This window comes from Hyperoodon ampullatus, assembly GCF_949752795.1.
Source record: "Hyperoodon ampullatus genome assembly, chromosome: 15".
In the NCBI taxonomy this organism is placed as follows: Eukaryota; Metazoa; Chordata; class Mammalia; order Artiodactyla; family Ziphiidae; genus Hyperoodon; species Hyperoodon ampullatus.
This window is the reverse complement of record NC_136928.1, coordinates 73,941,277-73,968,301: the sequence shown is the minus strand read 5'-3', so window position 1 is coordinate 73,968,301 and position 27,025 is coordinate 73,941,277. Positions and strand designations below refer to the sequence as shown.

Sequence of the window (27,025 nt, the reverse complement as noted above, 5' to 3'; positions counted from 1 at the left end):
TGGGAACAAGGGCCTCATGCGACCCTTGAGTTGACAGATCTTGGAAACACTTGGAACTTTACAGAGCTTTTGCAGCTACACAGTGTTAAGTAAAAGTTGAGAAAGTGAAGCAAGATAGCCAAAACCACAATACAGAGTGGCATGGACAAGTGTAGATGTGGGTGAAGAAAGCTAGAGAAGGAAACTGAATAATTAAAAAGATAGGCAAACCTCAATACAATATTTTGAAGGCCAAGAGAAGAGTGACTTTGAAGGTTAGGTAGTTGGTAACACTGAATGATTTTAAAAAATGAAGTTAGAAAGGATAACAGAGCTTTGTGATTTAGGAGGGCATCAGCATCTCATGAGACACTTTTGTGGGAATGCGAAGAGAGTATCAAACTTATGAGTCAGAATGGTGAAATGTATGAGCTACTCACGGTGAAGTTACTTTAAAAAACAGGGCTAAGCATTTATCTTTCAGTGTTACCTCTATCTGAATTTCAGAATCAAATATACTAAGTAACCTAGTTTTTCTCTAGCACTAGCAGAAGGAAAAAAATTAACTTTTAAAGGCAAACAGTTTGGGTATATTTACTAGGATATTTAACTGTTATGTGTCAACAGATTTCCCTCTGATGGAAAATGATCCCTTAACAATAACAACATTTTCCCCTTCCTTGGTGGAAATAATTGGGATTAATACATTACGACTGTTCTCCAGTTAAAAAGTGTAAGGCCTGTGTCCTTTCCCAGAAGACAAACCTGCTTCGAATGAAGTAGTGATCAGAAGCTGTGATGGTCCACATATCCACCACAGTGAGAGGAACAGTGCCCAGTTGGGTCCACCGAGCTTGGCTATGGCTATTCTCAAAGTACTAAAAAACCCTGGCAGTCTGAGTTATTGTAATAGAAAATGTTGGGTTTCACCTACCAAAAAAGGATAACAGATTTAAAAAAAAAACAATAAATATTTAAGAGATTTATTAAAGCATCTTATCACAAAGATGGAAACACATACAAAATTAGAAACATGCAACCATCATCTTCCACAGTCAAGTTAAAATGTTATATATTTTTCCTGTTTTCAGAGCTGAAAACCTCAGATCTTATAATGAACTCGCTCACCCTGAATATTTCATTCATTCTTCCTGGAAGTATCCAGGGCAGCAAATACCCAAAATGCAAACTATTATATAAAGAAAGTGCAGTTAAAAAAGAGTATGTGTAGAGAATGCCCACTTCCCACCCACCCCCCCAACCAAAGGCAAACAATGGCATTTCGCTCTTGCTTGACCTAGATTGTCTTCAAAAACTATTAAAACGTAATACACTTAACAACAACAAAATCTGACTTTTAATAGCTATCCAAAAAGCTTGTTAGTGTTTAAACAAAGGAAAATGTACTTTATATCCAACAAGTTTGAAGAGCCCTGTGTTGCAGCATTTTGTAAAATAAACAAGACAAAAAGCTGGTATAGGGTTTATTGACAAAGGCAGAATTTCTTCAGGCAGGTATGTAAGGAGGTGGTGGTTCCTTCTCAGGCATCTTCACTGCCATTTCATAGGTTGGCAAAACATACTGAAGAGAGACCAAAAATTATATTAGACTTAATTCTCCTTTAAAATTCTATCTGAATAATTCAGCTTTCAGAATTAATACCTTTAATAGGGGTATATAAACCTACGGAAGAGCTGAGGGAACCATTAGCTAAGTACACTTCACCCTTGAGTACACCTGACCCTTGAGCAATGTGGGCATTAGGGGCGCCGACACTCTGCATAGTTGAAAATCCACATATAACTTATAGTTGGCAGTGCCACATCTGCGGATGTGCACTGCAGTGCCACATCTGCGGATTCAACACAGACTGTACAGTACTGTAGCATTTACTACTGAAAAACATCTACATATTAGTGGACCCTCGCAGTTCAAACCCATGTTGTCCGAGGGCCAACTATAGCTCCTGAGAGTAGAGATGACTAATAACCTGGAGCTTTTACACACAGGTGAGACGTCTGATCCAAGATCACTAGAGATGGATGATGGAAGGAGGGAGGGCAGACAAAATTTTGCTTCTGAACTGACGCTGAGGCCACCAGGACGCCTTGACAGGCAGTATGTGCCGCCACCCTCCCCCCGCTCCACTGTGACTGATAAAGCAGCAGTGCCAAGTACACCTCAGGAACTTAGGATCTCGGTGAAGGGTCCCGCTGAACCATGCTAAAGGAACGCTCCATTATGAGGCTGTATTTCATCAGAATCTGTAGACAAAGGATCAAGTACTTGTGTCTTCTGCTCTAAGGTAAAGGGCACATCTATGTAGAAGAGTGGCATTTTTAATCTAAGTGACTCCAATGTGACAGGCTGGCCTTACATGGGTCACATACACTCTACATGCTGGAAACCTGGGAAAACAGTACAGCAGCAACTAGAGGGCCTGAGAGGTAGGCCTCCCAACAGACTCATGGCATCCACTGCATTCATCTCCCCACAGGAAAATCAGCTTCCCCTTTGGATCATATGGATGTTTTTGGAAAGCAACACAAGCTTCAGCTGATGGTACCCTATCCTTAGAAGTTCCAGAAGCCAAGAGCCTGGCATCGCTCACACTGCTGTTCCCTGTCTGATCTCCCCCTCAAAATGTAACACTTGAAGACCGATTACAAATCAAACCTATTGGCCAAACAGAATGAGATGAGCAGTGCAGGGTGCCTCTAGCCCACGTACCCAGGATTCCAAGTGGGAAAGGCTGAAACTTGTAGATACAAGCTATCCACAAGTTTAGGATTATCCCTAAACCATAGTTATGGCATTGAAGAGAAAGTCAAGATCCAGGTTCTTCTCTTTGGAATAACTGATAAAAGCTAGTGAAGATTTAATACTGTAAAGGATCATTCACCTGTGGAGGTGCTTCAAAGGCAGGGTACACAGCAATCTCTGGCATGTTTCTGTTGTTGATATATTTATAACAGTTCCAAACACAGTTGATTAGATAAGCCTAAAAGAACACAAACAAAATTTACATATGCTCGAAACTCAACAGACCACCTGCTCTAAAATTAAGGTGACTTATAATGCTCTCCCCACATTTTCTCCACACAGAAGGAAACTGGCATCCACTTGGATCTAGCACAGGCCAGGCGCTTTCCCTACCTGCCCTCACTTAAATGTCACAGGTTTTATTACCACTGTTTTACAGAGAAACCAGAGTTTGGGGTTCCAATTCAAGTGTGACAACCATTGTGCTGCAGAAGAAATTCTATTTCTGAACCTTGGGAATTTTAACAGATTTTTCAATCCAAATCATGAACCACATCCAAAAACACAATGATGTTCCTTAGGAAGAATCCTGGCGTTTCCAACCACTGCCTGGAAACAAGAGGGAGGACGTTCCCTGGAAGCTGTCTCTACCACTACATCAGAATAGGAGAACTGTAAGGAGACACAGCAACAACAAGGTTTAGATGGACAGTGTCACAGTCCAAATGGCCCCCAAACATTTAGTGAGCAACTTACCTTAAAAATGATGAACAAGGCAAAGAATACAAGAACAATGAACAGGAGGCAGCTGGAGTCCAAAGCCAGGAGGTCATCTTTATAGGGAAAATCAGGCTATAAAAAAAAAGGGGGGGTGGGGGATGAACAGGCAGAGCAGAAAGGATTTTTAGAGAAGGGAAACTATTCTGTTATGATATCACAATGATGAGTACATGTCATTATACACTTGTCCAAATCCCCAGAATGCACAACACCAAAAGTGACCTCTAATGTAAACCACGGACTTTGAGTGATAATGATGTATCAGTGCAGGTTCATCAACTGCAACAAATATCCACTGTGGTTCAGAATATGGATTGTGAGGGAGGCTGGGTGGGCAGGAGGGGGTACATGGGAACTCTGTACTTTCTGTTCATTTTTGCTATGAACCTAAAACTGCTCTAAAAATAAACTTTATTAATTAAACATATACACACACACTTATAATTCAGCCATGGCACCTGTATTTTGTGATAACCTAGAAAGCATCTTAAGAATACAAACAAAAGGCACCCAAATCAGAACTGATATTCTAATAAAAACTTATAAACAGAATTTAACTCAAAGTGCTTTTTAAGCCTCATCATCATTAATGCATGCTATTGATCACTTAAAATATATGTCTGAATACACAGAATACTCCTAAGAGTCTACACTGAGCTCATTTTCTCTTTATTCTTCACTGTTTTACATCTTCCTGGCCTTTGGGAACACACTGTCTTCTGTACATGACCCCAGATTTGCCTCTGGGTCACTAAGTCAGGAGGTGCTGAGATTTACCTAAGTTTCATGGGCCATTCAGTCCTACATGGGGAAAATGAGTTTTTAAAAGCCAAGTGTCAGCAATTCCCTGGTGGTCCAGTGGTTAGAACTCCGTGCTTCCACTGCAGTAGCCGGGGTTCCATCCCTGGTCGGGGAACTAAGATCCCACAAGCCTCACGGCGTGGCCAAAAAAAAAAAAAAAAGCCAATTGTCAGTCTCAATGCTCATCAGAAAGGGGCCAAAAGAAGGCACGTCCCTGGTTATGAAGCCAGGCAGGCTTATACTATTTATTGGACACATAAAATGTTCTGCTGAGAAAGATCAGCTGTATTTACTCAAATATTTCTTTAGCATTTACTGTGTGCAAGGCAATGAGCTAGGTTCAGGGAGAAGGGCATTACAAACTAATTTAGGATTTACAAGCTGGCCAACAGGGAAAGCATCTTCCAGTCTGGGACACTAAGTGAATAAAAGAACAGAGAAACCACTGGGGTTCTGCCAAAGGAATAGTAAATTCCTTTTGATGTTCTTCTATAAAGTTCATTTAATCTTTTAAAATTTGTAACTGTTTTTAATGGAAACATCAACATAAAGGTCCAAATAATTTTACATTTTCATAAAAGAAGCACACAGAAATCCCAAGGACCAGAAGAAAATCGTATCCACACACCAACCCCAAACCCTAGCTACGAAGTGTCTCCTTGGAACAAAACTGTTCTTTAAGCCTTCATCTATAAATAAGAAAAGGACAAAAACTGAACGGGACCAGCTCCCGGGGGAATGCTATGAATTTTATTCAGAAGGCTTGCAAATTTTCAGCCAAGGACTACGTGATCAGAGAGAACTATGCTCAGGAAACTGCTGACCAGGCCAGCAGGCCCTGCCCCGGGCCACCTCTCTCCAGCCCCATCACATGCTGCTCCCACCACGTCTGCCGGCCCACCACAGTCACCTCTGAGTTCCCTGACTATGCCACGTTCCTTTCTGCATCAAGGTGTCTCTTTTACCTGGAACTTCCTTCTGTACTTTTCCTATCTGAAGTCCTACTCAGACTCTTGAGTGCAATTCAAAGCTCACTTCCCAGCCCAGGTGTGGTATCTGTGTGACACCCACTCACAAAGCAACCGGCACTTTTACTTCACCGTTTTTATCACAATTTTAATTCAATAATCGTCAACTTCCCAATTCTTTCACTACAAAGTAAGTTTTAACTGATGTAGCCCTAGGACTGAGCAGAATGCCTTGCACATAGGAAGCCATCAACAAATGTTTTTTGAATGAACAAATAATAAATTTGTGGTATGCAAAATGGACTATCTGAAGTGGGTTTCGAAAAAATTCCCAGAAAGACAGCATTTTTGGTTTTTTTTGTTTTTTTGTTTTTTGGCGGTATGCAGGCCTCTCACTGTTGTGGCCTTTCCCGTTGCGGAGCACAGGCTCTGGACGCGCAGGCTCAGCGGCCATGGCTCACGGGCCCAGCCGCTCCGCGGCATGTGGGATCTTCCTGGACCGGGGCACGAACACGTGTCCCCTGCATCGGCAGGCGGACTCTCAACCACTGCGCCACCAGGGAAGCCCAAGACAGCATTTTTGAAATAAACTTCCATTTATCTGGATCCTACACCTCCATCCAGACCTTGCTTCAGCCCACAGTGTTCCCTGCCTCTCCATCCCATGTCATTAACTTATGCTCATTTACTGTTGTCACAGGACAGCCCTAGATTATCACAAATGAGATCTTCATGTCTTGACTTCCCAAATACATGCTTTGCTCCTCGAAGAGAAGGAAGTTATGTTTCTATTTATACCATTCCCTAACAGTTTGCCTAGAATAGAGTGAAGGCTATAGAAGGCATCTAATATTTGCCACAGATGCTTGCAAAGACAGAAAGCTACAACTCCAATGAGTGCCAAATACAGTCGAATTATTATATTTTTCATATACCCAAAACAAAAGATGAACTACTCCTGAAGTTCTATGATATCCATCTTTAGGGACTTTTAATATTGGATTATCCATGTGGTATGGCAAGAAGATATATTCTATTTTCATCTTTTTGGTTTCAACATGGTCATTAAGAGTAGAAATGATAATTGCTTTAAAACATTTTAAAAAATAAACAAGGGAGGTTAAAATAAAAATAGTGCCCAAAAGCTGACTCTGAATTTCAATGAATGAAAAAAAAAGTTTAATTAGCATACACACTTACTAACTGATCCAGATATTCTTTGATTCTTGGCAAGTAAGTGAGAGAACTGATAGCAACCAGGCAGCTGAGAACGAAGTCAAAAAGCCGGTAACAGAAGAACGGAATCAGCCAACCCACTTGATACTGAAGGAAAGAAAGAGCAACCACAACATCACGTCACGTATATGCAACGACTGGGTACCATTCAGTAAAACTCAGAACTCTAAAAGTTAAAATCATAGAATACTTACAGAAATTGCTCCGTATACCAGCATTGAACTGATGATAAACATAAGAACAGAGACGGCAAAAAGAACACAGGCATTATCTAAGAAAACGAAAACAAGAATCTAATTAAGCTACTTATATAACAAAAAGAATAAAACTCTTTATGACAAAATAATGTTATTGAGTAATGAAGTTTGAGAAATCCGTGCCTTTTTCTTGTTTGTTAAACGGCCACAACTCACTGCCACTTATTTAGGATGGCACATGAAGCAGGTACTCTGCCAGCGACAGATCTCTGCCCAGAGTCTAACTTCTGAAGATGTGAAATAGATAATTATAATTCAGTGTGGCAAGTGCTACAACAGAAGCAGAAACGATTAGTTTTGCCTGTAGAATCAGGGAAAAAATATGAAGGAAATGGTACAAGTTGGGTCTTATGAGATAAGCAGGGTTCGACTGGAGCAAAAGGCTGGTATTTGCTTAAGAGGCAGATGTATTAAACACAGAGTTTTATACAGAGGCCCCCAACTGCCTTAGATAAAATACACAGCCTGAAATTCAAGGTTCTCCCTTAATCCCCCACCCCCATTTCAACACCCAAAATCCCTGCTCCACATCCCTTCAACCATGGCTTCTCTGCTACATCCTGGTCTATTTTCTTCTTTGTTCCTCAACCCTTCCTCAGATTGCTGCCTTTCTCTACATTAATCCATGTTCACTAAATTCTCTCACAAAGCACTCATGTAATCTCAAACAAAACAAAAACAAACCAAAAAAGCACCCACACTTGACCTTGATGAGTTTCTCAGCACAAATCTAAAGCTGATTCTCTGACTATGGCTAGTTAAGAACCTGAAAGGCACTAATAATGATGAATGATTACACTAACTGCTGAACGTTCACACTACTGGATAAATGTTATGTATCATCTTGTCACTTGGCAATGCAAACAGCATCAATATCTGGCACTAAACTAAGTAAGAACAGCCCTCTTTAAATTTTCCTAGAGGATACAGGATAGCTAAATGTTGAGGACTTAAAGAACTTCCCTGCTGCAGCACGCAAAATGGCACTCAAAGGGAAGAATTCAAATATAAACAAACTTGAAAGCAAAATTTATCATTCAAACAATCAGCTTTCAAAAATCTGTTACTGGACGACTAGGAGTTGATTCTGACTTCTTAAAGTATCAGAATAATTAAAGTGAAGTTCAAGGTCTTCCACTGGAGCAACTAATAGCAAAACAGAGGAGAGACGGGGTGGTGGGTGGGAAACACATTTCATGCCTGGAACAAGGGACACTCCAGTATGTGTGAATCAATAAGGCAAACAAAATATGAGAGGCTAGATGCCAGAGAAGAACTTCAGGTTCCCACCCACCACTACATTCAGCACCTCCTTTGGGAGGCCCCAAGTGTTCACCCATCTCCAAAGTGAGTATAAATAAGGATAAATTCATATTTGAAAAACAGCTTGCATATGCTATAAACTGAGTGTCACATCCTATTTGGTTAATTAAAAATAACTAATCACAAACCTCATTTAAAAAAATCAGTTATCAGGCCAATGATTAGAAATTAACTTACCTTTGCAATACTGGGTCTGTGGGAAAGTAAAATCTTACCTTCCAAAGAAACACCAACTACCGTATGACCAAGAACTATGTATTTTTTTTTATATTTGCTCAATAACAGGGCTTCGGTAGAATATAATCAACAAAAATATGATAAGGAATAGATCTGATTTTCTCTATAGCAGCGACAACACTCACGCAACATGCAACGAATCTGTGACTTCTTCCCTGCAGCTCTAACAAAAGAGTCAGTTGTACAGACCTACGAGAATCTTAATAACCATAAATCTTTTTCTACACCTCAATTTTAAGAGAAACACACATGACAAGGGAAAACGCTGACATTAGCAGGTTCAGTAAAATTTTACAGCCTAAAGTAAAATTTTATAAATGCCAAAAAATCGTCACTGGAAGCTAAAGTTTTATTTATTGTTCTATTCTGGCTTTTAAGTAAAAACAGATTACTCAGAAGAAAAAAAATCAAATGCCAGAAAGTATGTTTCTGTATGTTCTTGGTATTTCTGCTATCAATTTGACAACAAAATTAAAGGATTATACTGTATTTGGAAATACAATCAGGAAACTCATTTAAAAAGAAAAAACACTTTAAAAACACAGTATGAACAACTGTTATTGTTATCATACTACAATGCATAACAGATGGCCAGAAAACTCTACTTGGCTCCTAAAATAGGTTAGCCCTGAGGACAATGAATCATTTGAATTAATAACCAAATTTTTTTTAAAAAACTTCATTAATGGAACAGAGAAGATCATAATGTACAGAAGTACAGAACTTTATGATAAAAGCTAATCTAAAAAGATCCTACAATATAAATACAACACACATGTGAACTGGGAACATTTTTCTGAAATGAAATTTTTCTGAAGAAATTGTTCACACTAAAAAGTCTGAAGCATAATTTTCTGTTCAAATATTAAATGTTTAACATAATTTTAATATAAAATTAAACCTGTATTTTAGAGAAAGATAAATAATGAAAAATACTGCTATCAGGGAATAAATAGGTTTAAAAAGGTAATTTCCAAGAACATTCATTCCATGAATGTTCTAGGAGTACTCTATTTTTAACGCCAATGTCAAATCTTCATCTAAACAATAAAAATATATTAAGAATTGAGACCCTGGGCAAAAGATACCAAATATTCAAATAATTCACATTTTATATTTTACTGTAAGATTTTTGCTCCATGAGCAAATCCATCCTCTACTACAACTTGTCAGCTGACCCTCAAAGGCTCAGTCTTTTTTGTAATTCCTTCTCCCCTCCTCTCTCCACAGTACCCCAATGTATACAATACATATTTCTCAAAAATCTTCTAGCAGTCTATTACATTTTCTGGCTACAAATGCTCAATTATAATTCTCAATTATAATGCTCAATTATAATTACTAAAAAACCTACAAAAACATTTTGTGCCTCGGCAAGTATAATAACAAACATAATTTAATCAATTCTCCTCTAAGTTAACTGTACGTGTGTAATTAGCAAGAGATATTTTCAACTAAAAACATACCAGCCATTCGCTCGGACGAATAGTAATTGCCAATGACTTCATACTGAATGTTGACAGCTGGCATTGAGTTTGGATGTGTTACTTCCACAGTCAGCAAAATTGCCATCAACAGGTTGACGACCTGTGAAAGATAACATTTTATCAATTATACTACTAACTAACCAGGGAGTTAGCAGTCCTCAGCACAATCTTTAGATGTCTTCCCCTATTCAACATTTTTTCCCTGAAGTAACAGAGACACAAAAAGGGGACTACCTGTGAGACAAAATACACAATACCATTTTAAGAATACTTTAAAGTAAATATTGCATAAAGTGAAAGTACAAACAATCATTTCAGAGAAAAGATGTTTGATTGATCCTGTGTCAATATAACGGAATAAGAAGGCACAACAATGAAAAATGAGAGATCATCACAAATTGTTCATTTGAATCACATATTTATTCATATCCCAGTCTCAGAATTTCCAGATTTGAAGAAGCTAATCTATCAGATAAATACAATTTCCATGGGCTAAGTATGTAATGATCCATCAGATAAGCCTAAAGCCCCTCCACAGTTATCTCCTGTCCAGCGACAGGGAACTATAAACTCTTGAGCTACACTCAAATGCTTAAAAAGATTTTGACTGTGCCATTTAACTTTCACCTATTGGCCTTAATTCTACAGTTTGAGATAATTTGCTACGCCTTCTGAATAAGTGCTCCTCTGACACGTAAGGGCAGCCAACATATGCTCCAAATATTGTCTTTTCTAGAATAAACACTCAAGTACTTAAACCAGTTTTCTAACCAGCATATTTTCCAGCTAGCTCACTAGTTCCTCTTTGTTCCCCTCCATACACATGTTCCAGTTTGTTCAACATACTATTAAAATGAGAGATCAGCCTGATCACAACACATCGGGATCTCAGTTCCCATATCCTAGGCTAACAACTTTCAATTAACGCAGCCTGAAACGGCACTGGCTGCATAAATCTTTTGAATGTCACATGAGTGACTCCCTAAACCTCCCAGTTCTTTTTCACATTTGATCCTGCTAAGCTACCACCTATATCTACCTGTAGAGTTGGATTCAGAGGCCCAAGCATAAGCCCTTATATATATTTGCAATCAAATTTCATCTTATTAACATTCTTGCCTATCAAGATTTTCTCCATCTAGATTCTGACACCCTGAGGATAGACTTACTCTCAGCTTCCTGCATTTGAAAATACGATCATCATATAATGAGAATCTCCAACTAAGTCATAAGCAAAAGAACAGGGCTGATGACAAAGCCGCCAGACAGAGGCTGTTCTCTTCCCATCAGCCAGCAACCTTTGAATAAAAGTCTTTATCTGGTCCAGAGAAACATCTTGAGACTTGGTCAAACATCTTGCTGAACTCCCATCACTGGTATCTGGTGAATTTTCTTAGTCTACCAGGATGTAACTCCAATTCAAAAAGGAAATTCTCTAGGCCTCTAGTTGTTAGTGAATTGTACAGTTATCCCAGGAGGCACTACTTCCTTTAAGTGATCAAAACAACCCTAATGATTTGAGGACTGGAGTAGGCTTCCCTATCTAAAGTTCACAGAATCTGTCTTCCTTCCCGTTGTGAACATTTGATACTTTCAAGGGATATGGGAGCTTTACCAACAGGGTTTTAAACAATCTCTATTATGTAGCTTTCTCCTGTCCACCCTGAATGATAACGCAGCTTATCAGCTGAAGGCATTTCACATTCTATAAGACATGCAGCCCAAGTTTTATATTTAAATAAGATAAACAATGTCACAATAACTAATTCAGAATCAACTGATATTTCTGACTGTATACTATAAATAAGTAAATTCACATATATTACTTCACTTATTCCTCACAACAATCTTGTGAAGTAAATATTACTTACGCCCATTTGCAGATGGGTAAACTAAGGTTCAGCAAAGTGAAATAACTTGTGTTAAGTTCACTGAGCTGAACAGCTAGGATACAAATCTGGTTCTTTTTAAGGCATCCTTCTTCTTACCACTATAGGATTACTTATAACCATTCCTAAGCAACCCTTGTTTTGAGATCTTTCCAAAATAAACCATTATTTAAGGCTATAAAATGTTTATAGTTTACCCTCTAAATAAATATGTTCAGTAACATGCCTGTTTCCTTGCACTGCTCAAAAGCAAGGTATTTTATCCTTCAATGCTTGAAAGGTCTTACAAGGGACAATCATATTTGCAAGGTGACTCCCCAGTTGAAGGCTGATTTTTTTTTTTTTTTGCCCATTTTTACTGCAATGGGTTTTGGACAGTATATGTGGTGTATGAGTATGAGTTAATACAATCACGTGAATTAATTATTGAACAATCAGATATATCTACTAAAACACTGTATATTCTGTGTATGGAAATGAGTTCAAAATCAATTCACCAAACTCTTCTTTGCTAAGCACAATACGGTCATAGTTTAAAAGCTCTGCACTGTACAGAAAAACTTTCATGTCAAGAAAAACATGCAAACTCAATTACTAAGTGAAGGAAATGACACAACAAAAATATTTAGGAGTTTAATTTTCCCTTCTTAAATATTTGTATCACATGTAGGATTTATAAAAATCTCTTTTCTTCTCTTCCATGGGTAAGTCACAGACTCACCCATTATTATCTTCTAGTATTAGTGACACTTCAAATTTCTTTTCACTGTGAGTCATACCCCCGAATATTAAACAAAATAAATAAAGGTCTAATCAAAAGGACCAAGAAATGGTAAAATAAATTCAGCACTATTTCATTAAACGCTCAATTTTTCAAACCTTCACTGAATTAATTATATTTCATTAGCACCCCAACTTAACATTTTAAAGTACTAATCTGGAAAACCCATCCTTGTGATCTTAAAAGATACATCACTGGGCACCTATCCTGTGCTCATATGTAGGCCCTATCTTATTTACTTTTGATTACAGTTGATATTTCTACTAAGTTCCATGTAGTGTTTTTCAAAACACACATAAAACTTTATTGTTTTGTAATATAAAATTTCTATGAAGAGAGCAACTATATACAAACAATTCCAGAATATTTATTCCTGATTCATTTTTCCCTTTTACTGCATTCACGAAAGATAATTAGTAAAAATGTAATTAAAATAATGAATAACTTCTAAACCTAGTAATATGGAGAAGTATAGAATGCAGCAAATATGTCAACAGCATGGGCAATGGACACACCAATGTAGGAGCAGTATTGTATTTAGTGAGATAAACAATGTGGTTTGTGTTATAAGCCTAGTGCACACTTTATATAAGCAAACATACAGCAACTGAAGACCAGATGTGTTAGATTTCACTTGTTTCAAAGGAATAGTATCAGATCCTTGGAAGCACTCAGCCTGGGGAGAGCAATTCCTCTTTGCTTCTCATTTCATCGCCACACCCATCCCAGAAGACCCTTGAGGACCGGTTTTGTTTCTGTTTTATTTTTTAATCATTATTCTTTAGTTTTCCCATAGTGTATTTTGCCACAACCCAATATCTGTGAAGACTATAATTAGAACAGTGTTTTAGGGCAACCTGATGGGGTCTCAAGCAAGTCAGAGAGCTGTCATCAGATAGAGACCAAAATGGACTACCTTTAAAAAGTTGTTAAATGTATATATAGTTAAATGTATGTATACAGTTGTTGTTTACCATTAAGTGCAGTTACAAATGAGTTATTCCTACTATTTTTGGAGGAGATAATTCATTTAATAAATGTCTAATAAGTACTTCAAATGCTCTAATAAGTTACTATTAAACACACAGTTTATAGAGAAAGGCATATCATCTTCCTCCCTCAAGGAGGACATCTTGTTGTAGGGGGTAAAAATTTTTAAAAAGATGATCATACTAATGTGTAATTAGTACTATTTAATAAGTACATACAAGAGGTATGCAGTAACTTTTCCAGGTACACAGTGGGGAAACCAGATCCCTCTGGCTGGGAGTCGGGGACACTTCATCAAGAAAACAAGTGAACTATTAAAAAAACTGTACAGAGGAAAACGTAGGAAGAACACTCCTTGACATAAATAACAGCAAGACCTTTTCTGACCCACCTCCTAGAGTAATGGAAATAAAAACAAACAAATGGGATCTAATGAAACTTAGAAGGTTTTGCAGAGCAAAGGAAACTAAAAACAAGACGAAAAGACAACCTTCAGAATGGGAGAAAATATTTGCAAACGAATCAACAGACAAAGGATTAATCTCCAAAATATATAAACAGCTCATGCAGCTCAATATCAAAAAAAAACCAACCCAATCCAAAAATGAGCAGAAGACCTAAATAGACATTTCTCCAAAGAAGACATACAGATGGCCAAGAGACACATGAAAAGCTGCTCAACATCACTAATTATTAGAGAAATGCAATCAAAACTACAATGAGGTATCACCTCACTCTGGTTAGAATGGGCATCATCAGAAAATCTACAAACAAAAAATGCTGGAGAGGGTGTGGAGAAAAGGGAACCCTCTTGCACTGCTGGTGGGAATGTAAATTGATACAGCCACTATGGAGAACAGTATAGAGGTTCCTCAAAAAACTAAAAATAGAATTACCATATGACCCAGCAATCCCACTACTAGGCATATACCCTGAGAAAACCATAATTCAAAATGACATATGCACCCCAATGTTCATTGCAGCACTATTTACAATAGTCAGGTCATGGAAGCAACCTAAACGCCCACTGACAGACAAATGGATAAAGAAGATGTGGTAAATATATACAATGGAATACTACTCAGCCATAAAAAGGACTGAAATTGGGTCATTTGTGGAGACAGGGATGGACCTAGAGACTGTCATACAGAGTGAATTAAGTCAGAAAGAGAAAAACAAATATCATATATTAACGCATATATGTGGAATCTAGAAAAATCACACAGATGAACTGGTCTACAAGGCAGAAATGGAGACACAGGTGTAGAAAACAAATATATGGACACCAAGGGGGGAAAGTGGGGGATTGGGTGTGGGATGAATTGGGAGATTGGGATTGACATATATACACTAATGTGTATAAAATAGATAACTAGTAAGAGCCTGTTGTATACACAGGGAACTCCACTTCACTGTACAGTAGAAACTAACACAACGTTGTAAACCAACTATACCCCAATAAAAAAAATAATAAATAACTAACTGGAATTGGCAAAATGGTTGTTAATGGTTGAAGCTATATGATAAGTAAATGAAAGGTTTTTATACTATTTCATTATTTTTGTGTATTTGAGATTTTTCTCAATAAAGTTTTTAAAAAGTGACTTGGGGGAGAGCATTTTGGAGAGCAGGAATAGCATATTCAAAGGTACTGAGGCAAAAAAAAAAAGGTATTTGAGGAAAGATACTAACTTTGAAATATACACAAGCTATACTTATTTAAAGGAGTCGGGGGTGAGGATTGGAAAGGAACACAGCTTGAGGGAGCCTGTCTTCACTTCTACCTCAGCCACCTAACTTTTAGACTGTTTATGGTGAAGACACTCATGAAAAATTAGCCATATATTAAATCTTTCCAAGACCTAAAATTATAACAAATGCTCAAAATGTCTTCTTGTAATACACCATTGACCATGAAAGAGGACACCCCTGAAGCAGACTTTTAAGCTCATTTTCAATCGTTCAATAAGCATCTGAACTTATACCACATAAGAAACTGTTGTTTAAAATCACATGGCTTCAAATTTTTCAATAAATGATAGAAAAAACAATCTATGAATGTCAGAGTTTAAACTGGAGCTCATTCTGAAATTTCATATTACTTAAACCAGGTATTAAGCCAGGCATGCTTCTTTCAACTGGCTCTGGCTTCTCTGTGTCCTACTGCACTATTTAATACCATACAATTAATCCCTTACTATACAGTGTGCAATCGCCTAACATGAGACCAGTAGAGGCAGTTCTAGAAGGCAATGACACTGTATCAGATACAAAGTCGTTGCTACAGTGTCTGCACCCAGCAGGAGGGAAGACTGAACCCCCAGGTTCCAAACAGCACAGGGCAATCTAAAGAGAATCATATTCTCCCACCTGGAACAGAGGAGGAAGAGTATCCTGACAAGGTACTTGGAGAGGGACGTGACATTCCAGTTCACCCACTCACATATTATTTCTCTTAGTAAAGAAGCTTCTGGCAAAAAAATGCACTGTTCAGACAACTCCTCTTTGTTTGTGTCTTGGTGATCTTGTTTTCTGAATGTTACATGTCTCCCCAACTAGACAGATATTGTGTCTTTATATTGCCAGAATTCTGAAGCCACACTTTTTAAAGTCACCAATACAATTACAATACTGTAATCCACAAAACCAATGGCCTTTTCCAGTTCTTAATGTAATTTGAATCTGATATTACTGATCACCTTCTCCTTCTCCCTTGACACTGTACCATTAAGTTTCACTTTTGTATCTTTACTCCAAAGTTCTTTGCAATACCATCAGTACCTTAATGGCAGATGCCATGGCCAAGACAAGAAACACTTGAAAGCCTCTGTGTGCTAATAGGAACACAAAAGATGAATAACACGTCTGTGATTTATTCTTTTTCTATGTGCACCACAGCCATTTACATTGTAGATAATCAATATATGTCTTAAAACAGATTAACTGATGTAAGCAGCTTATAATATTGTACTAACCAGGGAAATCCATGCAAAGAAAGAACAGCTACGGCATCTTTTTATAAAACTAAAGCACGCAAAAAGGATGTTATGCAAAATGTTTTCACGTCAAGTCCTTCCAGTGGGAAACAGATTTACAACTCCCTCTTCCCTATTTTGGGAGAATAAATGCCCTTACTAAAGTTCTTCTCTCTGCATTTTGAGTTTCATGGTTTATAACTCCTAATTTTCCTTGCTATTCCCTTAATTTTTATGAGCTGAGCCCATAGCATCAAAAAAAAATCTGCCTTGGAAAGAAATACAGCCAATTACATTCGGATGGTTGAAACTGAGATGGTGCTTATTTTCTTCTTGAGGAGTTAGAAATCCTTTGTTCTGTGAATGGAGGGAAGGATATAAGAAGAAACAGGAAGAGTAAGTTTGCAGGTTGAGTCCCAGGCTGCTGAGCTCTTTCTCAATTAAGTAGGAGGGAAGGTCATCGTCTATGGATGAGGGAAGCAGGGTTGACTAAGAGGCCTGAGGACCCTAAAGATTTGAATTATTCATTTAGGGAAGGCAGAGCTAAGGACAAACAAAAGAAACTGAAGACCCAGACCCTTAGCAAAATGAAGAAATAAAAAGTTAGAAATACAGTGCTGCTGTTGCCCTGAACTGATCAATGTCCAGTTTTACAAATCAGTTAAAATACAAAGGGGGGGCGGTCTTCGTGGGGAAATGTGATATAATTATAGCAATAAGATGATGTTTCTGAATATAAAAATAATGGAAATATTAAAACAAGCTTAGAAACAACCCAGTAAGCCTACACATTCAAGTTTTGTTGCTTTTAATGGACATTAATGAAGCAAGACTGTAAATAACAACATGGCAATTAGGAATAAAGTGGAGTTCCAGTAGTCCTCTGGGGGTGGGGCATGAAACTGTATCTGCCTAACTGAAGACAATTCTCATCTGGTGTTTGCCAAATGTTGATGATTTCGATCAAACCTCTGGGTTGGGAAGAAATAAGAACAGAGAAAGGCAAAAAGATATGTCTGTGATAAAGCTTTTCCTTTTTCGCAGTTCACAGACGTTATCAGAAACTGCAGTATCACTAATGCCACAACCTCCCAAACCAAAAACAAAAACTTTAAAAATCACAAAGTCATTAGCGAACATGACCAAGTCGGCAATATGAGAACTTTGTCAAACCTTCTGTAAAGTCATCATAACCGAAAACTACCTAAACAGAAGCACATATTTACAAGTCACAAATTAGATTCAATGTATATGGATACTGGAGATGGTGGTAAGAAATCACAAAGGTATTACTAGTGAACCACCAATCAATAACACTGTCAACTTGGTTCTGACATAGAATTACATAGATCTTGGCCCCCAGGGAATGCTAGCATATGTGACCAAAACGGAGTAAGCCCTCAACAAAGGTCTCAAAACCGGAATAGGTCTGTTATGAAAAACGTCTCATGAGCATGGGATGGGGGAGTGAGGGGATCTACTGCATTAGGAAAAGGCAAATCGAGTGTATGTAAATCCTGGCAAATGGTATTACCTCCAAGCGTACTTCCAGACTCACAACAGAGGCCTTTCTGCCTACATCACAAACATCCTGTAACAAATAAGGTCCAGGAACCACAGACAACTGCGTTAAAAATGGATATGTCGCCTTCCCTTCAAGCAAGAAGTAATGTTAAAACTAGGCTGCATCTATCAAGGTGCATTCCTAATTGTTTCGCTGGGGAAAAAAAAATTCCAGGAAGCACTGGGGGAAGGGAGAGTTCTTTCAAGTCACGGAAGCACACAAAAAGATCCCGAAACCTGGTCATTCCAGAACTCCCCAAACCAAAACCTAGCACCCTCATCCCGCCCCCCACGCCCCCCTGCAGCACTTCTGCTTTTCCCAGTCCCGCTTTCCTCCTCTTACTCTCGCCCAAAAACCATCTCCCTATTCCCACCCACCACCACTCCGATTCCGGGACACAAGTCTGCCCCCTCAAAGTTAGAGGCCCCTAAAAAGAAGGTCCCCCACGTCTTCCCGCCCCACCCCCACCCAGTGGATCCTCCCTTTCGGACCACCCCCCCTTCCCGCTCCTGGCGCATTCCCCCCAGCGCCCTACCCTCCCGCCTCGCCAGCCCTTACCATGTACCAGGTCCCCAGGATGATCGTCCCGGTGCGGACATGGCAACAGCCGCAGCAGCGGGTGCTGTAGAACCGGTCGCTGCGGCTCCGCTTGAAAGTCATGGACACCATTGGGAATCTGGCGGGCCTCGTTCTTGGCCGGGGCCCTGACAAACGCCTTCCGCCCAGCGGTTGAACCCAGATAACTCCGTCACTGTCCAAAATCAAACGACGCGTTTTCTAACCCGCCCCCGGCCCGGGCCCCAGCCAAACTCTTCGCACCTGCGCACTGAAGGCCCAGCGCTGCTCTCGCGCGAGCTCCGTTTACCCTTTTCCTCCACCTTCCCCGCACACAGGCCAATGGAAGAGCGGAAAGCAAGGTGGACCCGGCCCTTGATTGGAAAAACTTGGAGATTGACAAGATCTCACGCCCAATCAGAACCGCAACTCGCCTTAGCGCTAATGGACCCCTGCCTCTTACTTGAGGGCGATGGGTGGCTCATAGGCCTAGGGTAGTTCGGGTTGAGGGGAGGCGGGTGGTTCAGCATCCCCGAGATGAGAGCGGCAAGAAGAGAGGCATTTAATGGGGGAAAAAAAAAGAGGGTCGAGAAGGAGTAGGTGGCAGAAACCGGGAACAAAGGACTTTCCTGAGTGACGTCTGCCACGTACTGCTTCGGAGGCGACACGGGATCACGACTGCTCGCGCGAGTTTTGCGCGTAGCTCAATTATGGGGCCGGCCAGGGGCGGTGCCCAAGGGAAAGGGGGCGGAGCTAATCCCTGCTCTGGGGCCTTCCCGGCTAAGGGAATCGGGGATTTACTGGAGGGGGAAAGGGTTAGCTTTCCACTCTCACTCACTCTGACGCCTGTTTGGTGGGAGCAAAGAAATACCATCCAGCCCTGCCAAAGGCAAGTGTGAAGCAAAAGGGTTGACGAAAATGGAAGCAAAAGGGTTGACGAAAATGAAAGCAAAGTAAAGCGGAAGAACTGCTTAGCTGCTGAGTGTTTACAGGTAGAGTGATTTTTATAGGCAAAAATTGTGAAACACGATGCAATGGACTAAAAGATTCCCGGGTGTTTTCAAGGAAAAACCAGCCATAGTCTGGCTCACCTTTCAGGGTATTCTGAATCTATAGGAGCTCTCCATCTTTCCTTGTGGAGCTAGGTGTGGACAAAGAATGTAACCTGCTATTTCAGTAAACAAAGGCTATTGTGGCCGTGGAGCCAATCAGCCTCTGCAGCCACCACAAGTGGTGCATCCTGAGGGGATTCAGGATGGAGAAAAATAGGTTACTGGCCCTAGATGGTTATGGTGCAGATCAAAGGAATAATTTTAATGAGCCCAGACTCTTGCGTCTTCCCATATGTGGAAAAACACTAAATTCATTGACCTGAGATATCTGGTTGTCTTTAATTAACAGTAATCATTTGATATTCTGACTACCTGGAATTTTTTTTGAACAAACTCCTGTATCTCCTGGCCCCTCTGTTACCTTTTTGAAACAGGCCTTAAGAGCTATCTGAGAGGATGTCTCCTGGGTTTAAACCCTCAATAAGTACGACAAATAAAACATAATTCTCAACTTACAGCTTGTGTGTATTTTTTTCAGTCAACATCTGTTCAACTCTAAATGTAGGTAACAGATAGCAAGAGGAAGTACCGTGTCCACTGAACTTCATATTGAATCCCCCTCCTTGGAAAAAGCCATTTTGCAGCTATTTGTAAATTCATTTCCCAGTCCTGATTTGAACAATGTAAGTGGGTATATTACAATGTGCTTTAAACCGGTTCTAAGATTTTACTGGTCCCGTCGTTAATTAATGGGTAAACAAAATCTTTGACCATGTTCATTTTGTATTTGTATGAGACATGACTTTTACCTTTTTAAGAAAATATATCGTTTCACTCTTTGGAAAGTACTCTTCCTTTTAGGGAACAGAAATGCCTTCCCCTTTGCCATTCTTAGCTGAAAACCACAGTGAATTCAGTGTAAAGTTTATTACATTGGTATGGCTTCAATGAACACTGCCTGAAATTATATATTGATTTGTTGATTATTTATCTCCCCCACTAAAATATAAATTCTAGAAGAGCAGAGACTTTGTTTACTTCTGCAACACTGAAGGAATTGTCCGTGGACAATTATCCTGGTTTGGGTAATACTCTCAAACTATCTAGGAGGCCATAGTTAAGCCAAGCTACACTGAAGAATGGAATGGGGTGGTAGAAGTTTAACTCAGAATGAATTATGATGTTTCTCCACTTGGTAGGGAGAAGACTAATAATACCCACACACACACCAAAAAAAAAAAAAAAAAAAAAAATTTCCATAGCCTTTACTGTGTTCTATGCATGAACTCCATCACTTTATTTTGAATCATTTCATCCTTAAAACAACTCTATAAGGCAGCCACTTTTACATAATTTAACTCCACAAAGGAGTTAAATTACATGTCCAAAGTTAGAAGGCCAGTATGTGTCAGAACTTAGATTAAAACCTACCACACTGGTGGTTTCCAATCTTGTGGCACACTAGAATCACCTAAGGATCTTTAGAAACCACTGCTACCTAGCTACTACCCCCAGACATTATGATTTAATTGTTATGGGGTCAGACCTGGGCATTAAAATCTCCAGGTGATTTTTTTTTTCCACTGAAGAATTTACTGGGGCTCTTTGACCTGTGAATATGAGAAGTCTGAGCTTACAGAGCAATGTGGGGTTTCCTAGCTCACTGAGCATGAGCTTTCCTACACAGTCATCAGGATGTACAGGACTGGGGGTGATGACCAACACTGGACAGATGTGGACCCCCTGCCCAGGTGCAGTTGCCTCTCCCTGCTCTCTCTGCCCAACCAGCTATCCCTGGGGCAGAAGACAGCTCTGTGTGCCTCCAGTCATGCTGGAGGCTAACTCTGGGTCTGTCCAGGTATGTCTGTGTGTCCTCTGGGACCTGCCAATTGGTAATAACATCTTCCCTGTCCATGCCTTGTTTGCAGTCACCAGCCCTACCTTGGGGTAGCACAAGAATGGACTTGCCTTTTAGAGTGAAGATGACAGAACCAGCTAAAAGTTCTTTTTTAAAAATTTTTTTAAATTGGGGTATAGTTGTTTTACAATGTTGTGTTAGTTTCTACTGTACAGTGAAGTGAATCAGCTATATGTACACATATATCCCCTCTTTTTTGGATTTCCTTCCCATTCAGGTCACCACAAAAGCTCTCCAGGGGATTCTAATGACCAGCATTATGTTATTCTGTCTTGATATAAAATGTGGCAGACAAAAATAAATACAATACAATCAAACAAAAATAATAAGATAGAATAGAAAGATAAGATGGGGGAAAGTTACCTGGTTTATCTAGATGAGCCAAAATCAATCCATATTCTAAATTAAATATATTTAACAAGGCATCACATCAGCTCTTAAGGTCTGCTTTCCCTGTGCTAGGACTCTGTGTAATGGACCATGAGATGGTGGCTAAGTGTCAATCACCAGAGAACATACATACTGTTGATTAAGGGGGAAAAATATGATTATGGAAGTTTTGTCTGAATAATTTTTATCTAATATGCAAACCATTTTGGAGGAGAAAATAATTTTAAGGTATTATTAGCAGCTTATCTTTTTTTTGGTTATTTCTGAGAGAAAATCATATAGAAACATCCACAATAAAAGAAATTAGGGCAAATTTGGAGCTCTTCAAATAGCAAAGTTTAACCTACTTTTCTCTTTTAAATAATGGCTTCAGCTTATTCACATGCCTTTAGCACATTTTTCTTTTGAGTTTTGCAATTTATTTATTGAAACCTCATACATACATTATTTGGCTGTAGAATTCTAAAATCATATTTTTTTCCAAAAACGTTTTTATCCCATATCACAGAGTAATGATTTATAGCAAAGGAACACATAAGTCACTCAATTTGCTTCTCAGTGTGTTATACAGAATTATTTGCTCATTTGGTAAACATTACCTCTTCTACTTCTTCACCTTCTTCATCATAATCATCATCATCATCTTCAATAGCTTCTCCAGTAAAGTATAACACTGATTTTAGGATTATACGCTCACGTAAAAAGTGACCAATTTCAAAGTCCGCAGCAAGGATAGCTTCAGCAGCAGCATCCAGATCTCCACTCTCAGGAACTTCAGGAGGAGCAAAAAAATTAAAGAGTCATTAGAAACTTTTGGTCACAGTACGAACTGTTTCCACATCCCTTGTGTTTCTGCTTCTTCTTAATGGTTTTCAAAGTGACATTCTTCCCTTTTATCCTGTCTGTCTGGCACCCTGTACAACCCATAATTTCTGGTCCATCAAAAGAAAAAGGATCAGAATCCTCTGGTTCTGACCTCATCCTATATGTCTTTGTCAACGCTTCATTTGTGAATTACTCATTGGGTTCAAAGTGAAATTCTAAGACAAAACTCATAGGCTGACCAGCATCTGAGAACTTCACTTTAATATCTTTCAAGTGCTTCAGAATAGTTCATCATGTTCCTGAACCATATCACTGAGCAAGTCACCATTCTTAAAAACGGTCAACCAAAATTCAGGAATTCCCTTGGGGTCTTCTTTTTCTTTATCCTTTTTCTCATCTTCAATCTTGGCCTTTTCTTTTAGCTTCTCTGAAATTTCTTCTTCCTCATCTGGTTTCCATTCACGTTCTTCTTCTGTAGGTTCATAAATGGCATTAATGATCTCAAATCTCTTATCAAATAGAGGCTGATAGAGAACAGCATACTTTTTTTAACATCTTTATTGGAGTATAATTGCTTTACAATGGTGTGTTAGTTTCTGCTGTATAACAAAGTGAATCAGCTATACATATACATATATCCCCATATCTCCTCCCTCTTGCGTGTCTCCCTCCCACCCTCCCTATCCCCCGCCTCTAGGTGGACACAGAGCACCGAGCTGATCTCCCCGTGCTATGCGGCTGCTTCCCACTAGCTATCTATTTTACATTTGACAGTGTATATATGTCCATGAGAACAGCATACTTTCTTTCAAGATCATGAACTTCCTCATAGAACTTGGCTTCTATCTGTGCCCTTTTAACCTGAAGGTTTTTGAGAGCATTCACGCGTCTTTTAACTACCCTAGGCAAACTTTCAATGTATCCTGTTGGTGTTTCTACCAGACCATCAGGTCTTTCTTGAAGCGCTGCAAGAATCTGAGGATTTTGCATCATCTGAACAGTCAGCTGACGCGCTTTGATTTTTGTTTCTTCACCAGTTTCTTCTACTTCTTCAACATCATGCAAATCTTGACCAAGTTCAGACTGTTCTTTGTTGTCGATGTCTGCCATGTTGTATGAACGCCAAAAATCTCGTCCCCCTTGCGTGGTACCGGGTGGGGGGGGTGGGGGGGATGGGCCAGCCATCTGGTCCCGGCTCGCAGCATCCTGACTAAGCGCTCCTTAGTCCCCGCCCCTGTCACGGCCTGATTCCTGCAGCTCTCCGGTTCCCGATAACCATTTTCTGTCCCCGCCCATTTTTTCCCCCTCAGAACAACAGTTCTTTCCCCTGACGTGACTTTAGCACATCTTTATTGATATACCATGTGACGGGGATACGAGAATGAACAAGGCAAACACTGTACCTTCCCCCGTAGTTTTTCACGGTCTGGAGGGGAAAAGATAGATAGTCGGCCATCATGGTCACTATGGTAGACACGCTATCTGCTATCACAGGGTAATAAAGGGCGTTATGGGAGCACGGAACAAGAACACCTAACCTATCAGGATAGCTTTCCCAGGGGAAGTGATACCTAAGCTGGTGGTAGAAGGAAACTAGGCGGGGGACAGAGAAAGCCAGAACCAAGTCAGAGGCAATACTATGGAAAAAGTGTAGTGGAGAGAGTAGGGGATGTTTGTGTAGCACAAATGGTGTCTGCCCTGCCAGGGGCTACATTACCTAGCATCCGTTTTCCAGCATCCCTTCTATCAAGGTGGCTGACTGAATAGTTATTACCAATGGAATATGAGCAGAAATGACGTGAGTCAAACAGGACCAGGGCTTTTAAGAAGGGTGGGATAGTTCCCCCCATAATATCTTTGCTCTCCTTTTCCCTCTTTCTCCACTGGCTGAATTCAGAGAACTCTGAGGCCCTGGGGCACGGCAGAGTCACCAGATAGAGCCTGCGCACTTGAATCGCCCAATAAGGGGAAGCCACAAGATGACAGTGGATGGTAACACAAATAAGAAGTAAATGTTAATGGGATAAATCGATACTGTTTGGGGGTTTGTTTTTTATAGCAGCTAGCATATCCCAATCTGAAAGAAATTTAGTACAATTAGAGAAATGTGGGGTTGGGAGAGGAATGGGAAGAGAAGGGTAAGAGCTGAGGTCCGACAGGAAAGTTTGAACCAGATCAAGAAGACCTGAAACGTGTCGGGGAAAGCTGGGAAAGGTTTTGGCATGGACCCAAAAGCCAACTGGGTACACTGTCTAACTCACCTTTCTGGATTATCTGATTCTAAAGTCTCTGTGCTTTTCTTTGTCTTTGGAGCTATTTAAAGCTCATAAATTATAGATAACTGTTAGTTATTTTTATTCAGTAGATATGATTGACAGAGTTGGTGACAGAAGGGATGAGACTGGGAAACAGAGAGGAGTCAGACATAGCTTCTCGAGTTCTGGCTTGAGCAACTGATTAGGTGCATACGAGCTGGGGTCTGGGAGTGGAAGACAAGGTGTGACTAGGGAATGGGCATGTTGAATTTGTTCTGGTTAAAGGCTCTCCAAGAGACTTGTCAACTTAGCAACAGGATAAGTGGGCTTAAAGCTCAAGAGTGAGATCTGAGCTGGTGATATTTATGCGAGAGTCATTTTGTAAATGTCACAATTGGGAGAAGGTAAAATGAGAAAAGAAAAGGGTCTGACACAGAACCCTGAAAAACACCAACCTTTATGGGATGAACAGTGGCAGAGAGAACTTCAGAGGAGAATGAGGCGGAGCTGCTAGAGAATACACAGAAAACAAGAGGAGGCGGTTAATTGGAAGCCAGGAAAGAATTTCTAGCGCTAAGAACAATTAACGTATAAAATGCTGTAAGAGGTGAGATGCAGACTGAAAATGCTCGTTGAAATGAACAAGATCTTGGATGTCTAGTCAAGAGCAATTTTAGTGGAGAGGTAAGGTCTGAAGCCAAGCTGCAGTTGACTGAAGAGTAAGAAGTTAGAGAGAAAGTAGAGACAATGAGGAGAGACCACATTCTCAGGACGTTTTGTCAAGGAAGGGGGTAAAGGATGAGAGCTGGAGGGAATTCGAGTCCAGAAAGTTTGTTTTATTTTTCTTTTCCTTTAACATGATGGAAACTTGACTATGCTGATGGGAAGGTGCCAGTAGACAGGGAGAGATTACAGACAAAAAAGAGAGAGAATACTTTCGAAAGAGTTTAAAGGAGACCTACATCAATGGGAAGACATCCTTGTTAGTGGATTAGAAAACGATATTGTTGAAATGGAAATACTGCCCAAATTGATGTACAGATTCAGTGCCATTCCAATCTAAACCCCACCTGTGTTTTTCTAGAGAGATTGGCAGGCTAATTCTAAAATGCATATAGAACTGCAAGGGGGGAGGGATAAATTGGGGGATTGGGAATGACATATACATACGACTCTATATAAAATAGATTACCAGTAAGGACCTACTCTACAGCACAGGGAACTCTACTCAGTATTCTGTAATGGCCTATATGGGAAAGGAATCTAAAAAAGAGTGGATATAGGTATATGTATAACTGATTCACTTTGCTGTATACCTGAAACTAACACAATATTGTAAATCAACTATATTCCAATAAAAATTATTTTTAAAAAAAGAAACAAAAAAGAAAGGCACTCAGAATAGCCAAAACATTCTTGCAAAAGAGCAGGGATAGTGGACTTCCAGTTTCCACATTTTACTACAAAGCTATATAGTCAGGGGGGTGTGGCGCTGGTATAAGGCTAGACATGTGGATCAACAGAATAGAATTGCGAGTTCAGAAGTAAACCTTTATATTTATGGTCAATTGATCTTTGATAAAGAAGCCAAGATTATTTATTTATTTATTCTTTTGGCCACGCCGTGCAGCTTGTGGGGACCCCGACCAGGGATTGAACCTGCGCCCTCGGCAGTGAAAGCGAAGCACAGAGTCCTAACCACTGGACCTCCAGGGAACTCCCAAGAAGCCAAGGTATCTCAATGGGTTAAAAGAGTTTTTTGAACAAGTAGTACAGGAACAACTGGACATCTACATGCAAAACTATGAAGTTGGACTTCTGCCTCATACCATACACAGAAATTAAATCAAAATTGATAAACTCTTGAGTCTGTTAAAGAGAAAACTGGCAAATTAGAAGACTGCAATGATAAATTGAAACAGTACCCAGGACAAAAGAGAGAAAAAATAAGCAGTGATGACATGGAAGGCAGATTAACAAGATAGAGGAGCAGATTCCA

The 27,025-nt window shown here is 39.7% G+C and overlaps 1 protein-coding gene and 1 pseudogene across 3 annotated transcripts; both read right to left on the bottom strand.

Moving 5' to 3' along the window:
- Positions 1–1,318: 1,318 nt before the first annotated feature.
- On the bottom strand, positions 1,319–18,843 carry LAPTM4A (lysosomal protein transmembrane 4 alpha). 2 transcript variants are annotated; one of them, XM_079720448.1, is made up of 7 exons: positions 18,590–18,843; positions 9,812–9,932; positions 6,723–6,799; positions 6,493–6,615; positions 3,500–3,595; positions 2,883–2,981; positions 1,319–1,561 (listed from the first exon to the last, which is right to left on the bottom strand). In XM_079720448.1, exons 1-7 carry the CDS (start codon positions 18,698–18,700, stop codon positions 1,487–1,489), a joined length of 702 nt encoding a protein of 233 aa, XP_079576574.1. In that variant the 5' UTR covers positions 18,701–18,843; the 3' UTR covers positions 1,319–1,486. The 2 variants fall into 2 exon arrangements, with proteins under 2 accessions (XP_079576574.1, XP_079576575.1); XM_079720449.1 differs by having other exon boundaries at positions 9,812–9,968; positions 18,590–18,614.
- Positions 18,844–22,519: 3,676 nt separating this feature from the next.
- LOC307064605 (nucleosome assembly protein 1-like 1) lies at positions 22,520–23,881 on the bottom strand (annotated as a pseudogene). Its single transcript has 2 exons — positions 23,573–23,881; positions 22,520–23,313 (listed from the first exon to the last, which is right to left on the bottom strand). The product of its transcript is annotated as a nucleosome assembly protein 1-like 1 (transcript).
- Between the last annotated feature and the right edge of the window lie 3,144 nt (positions 23,882–27,025).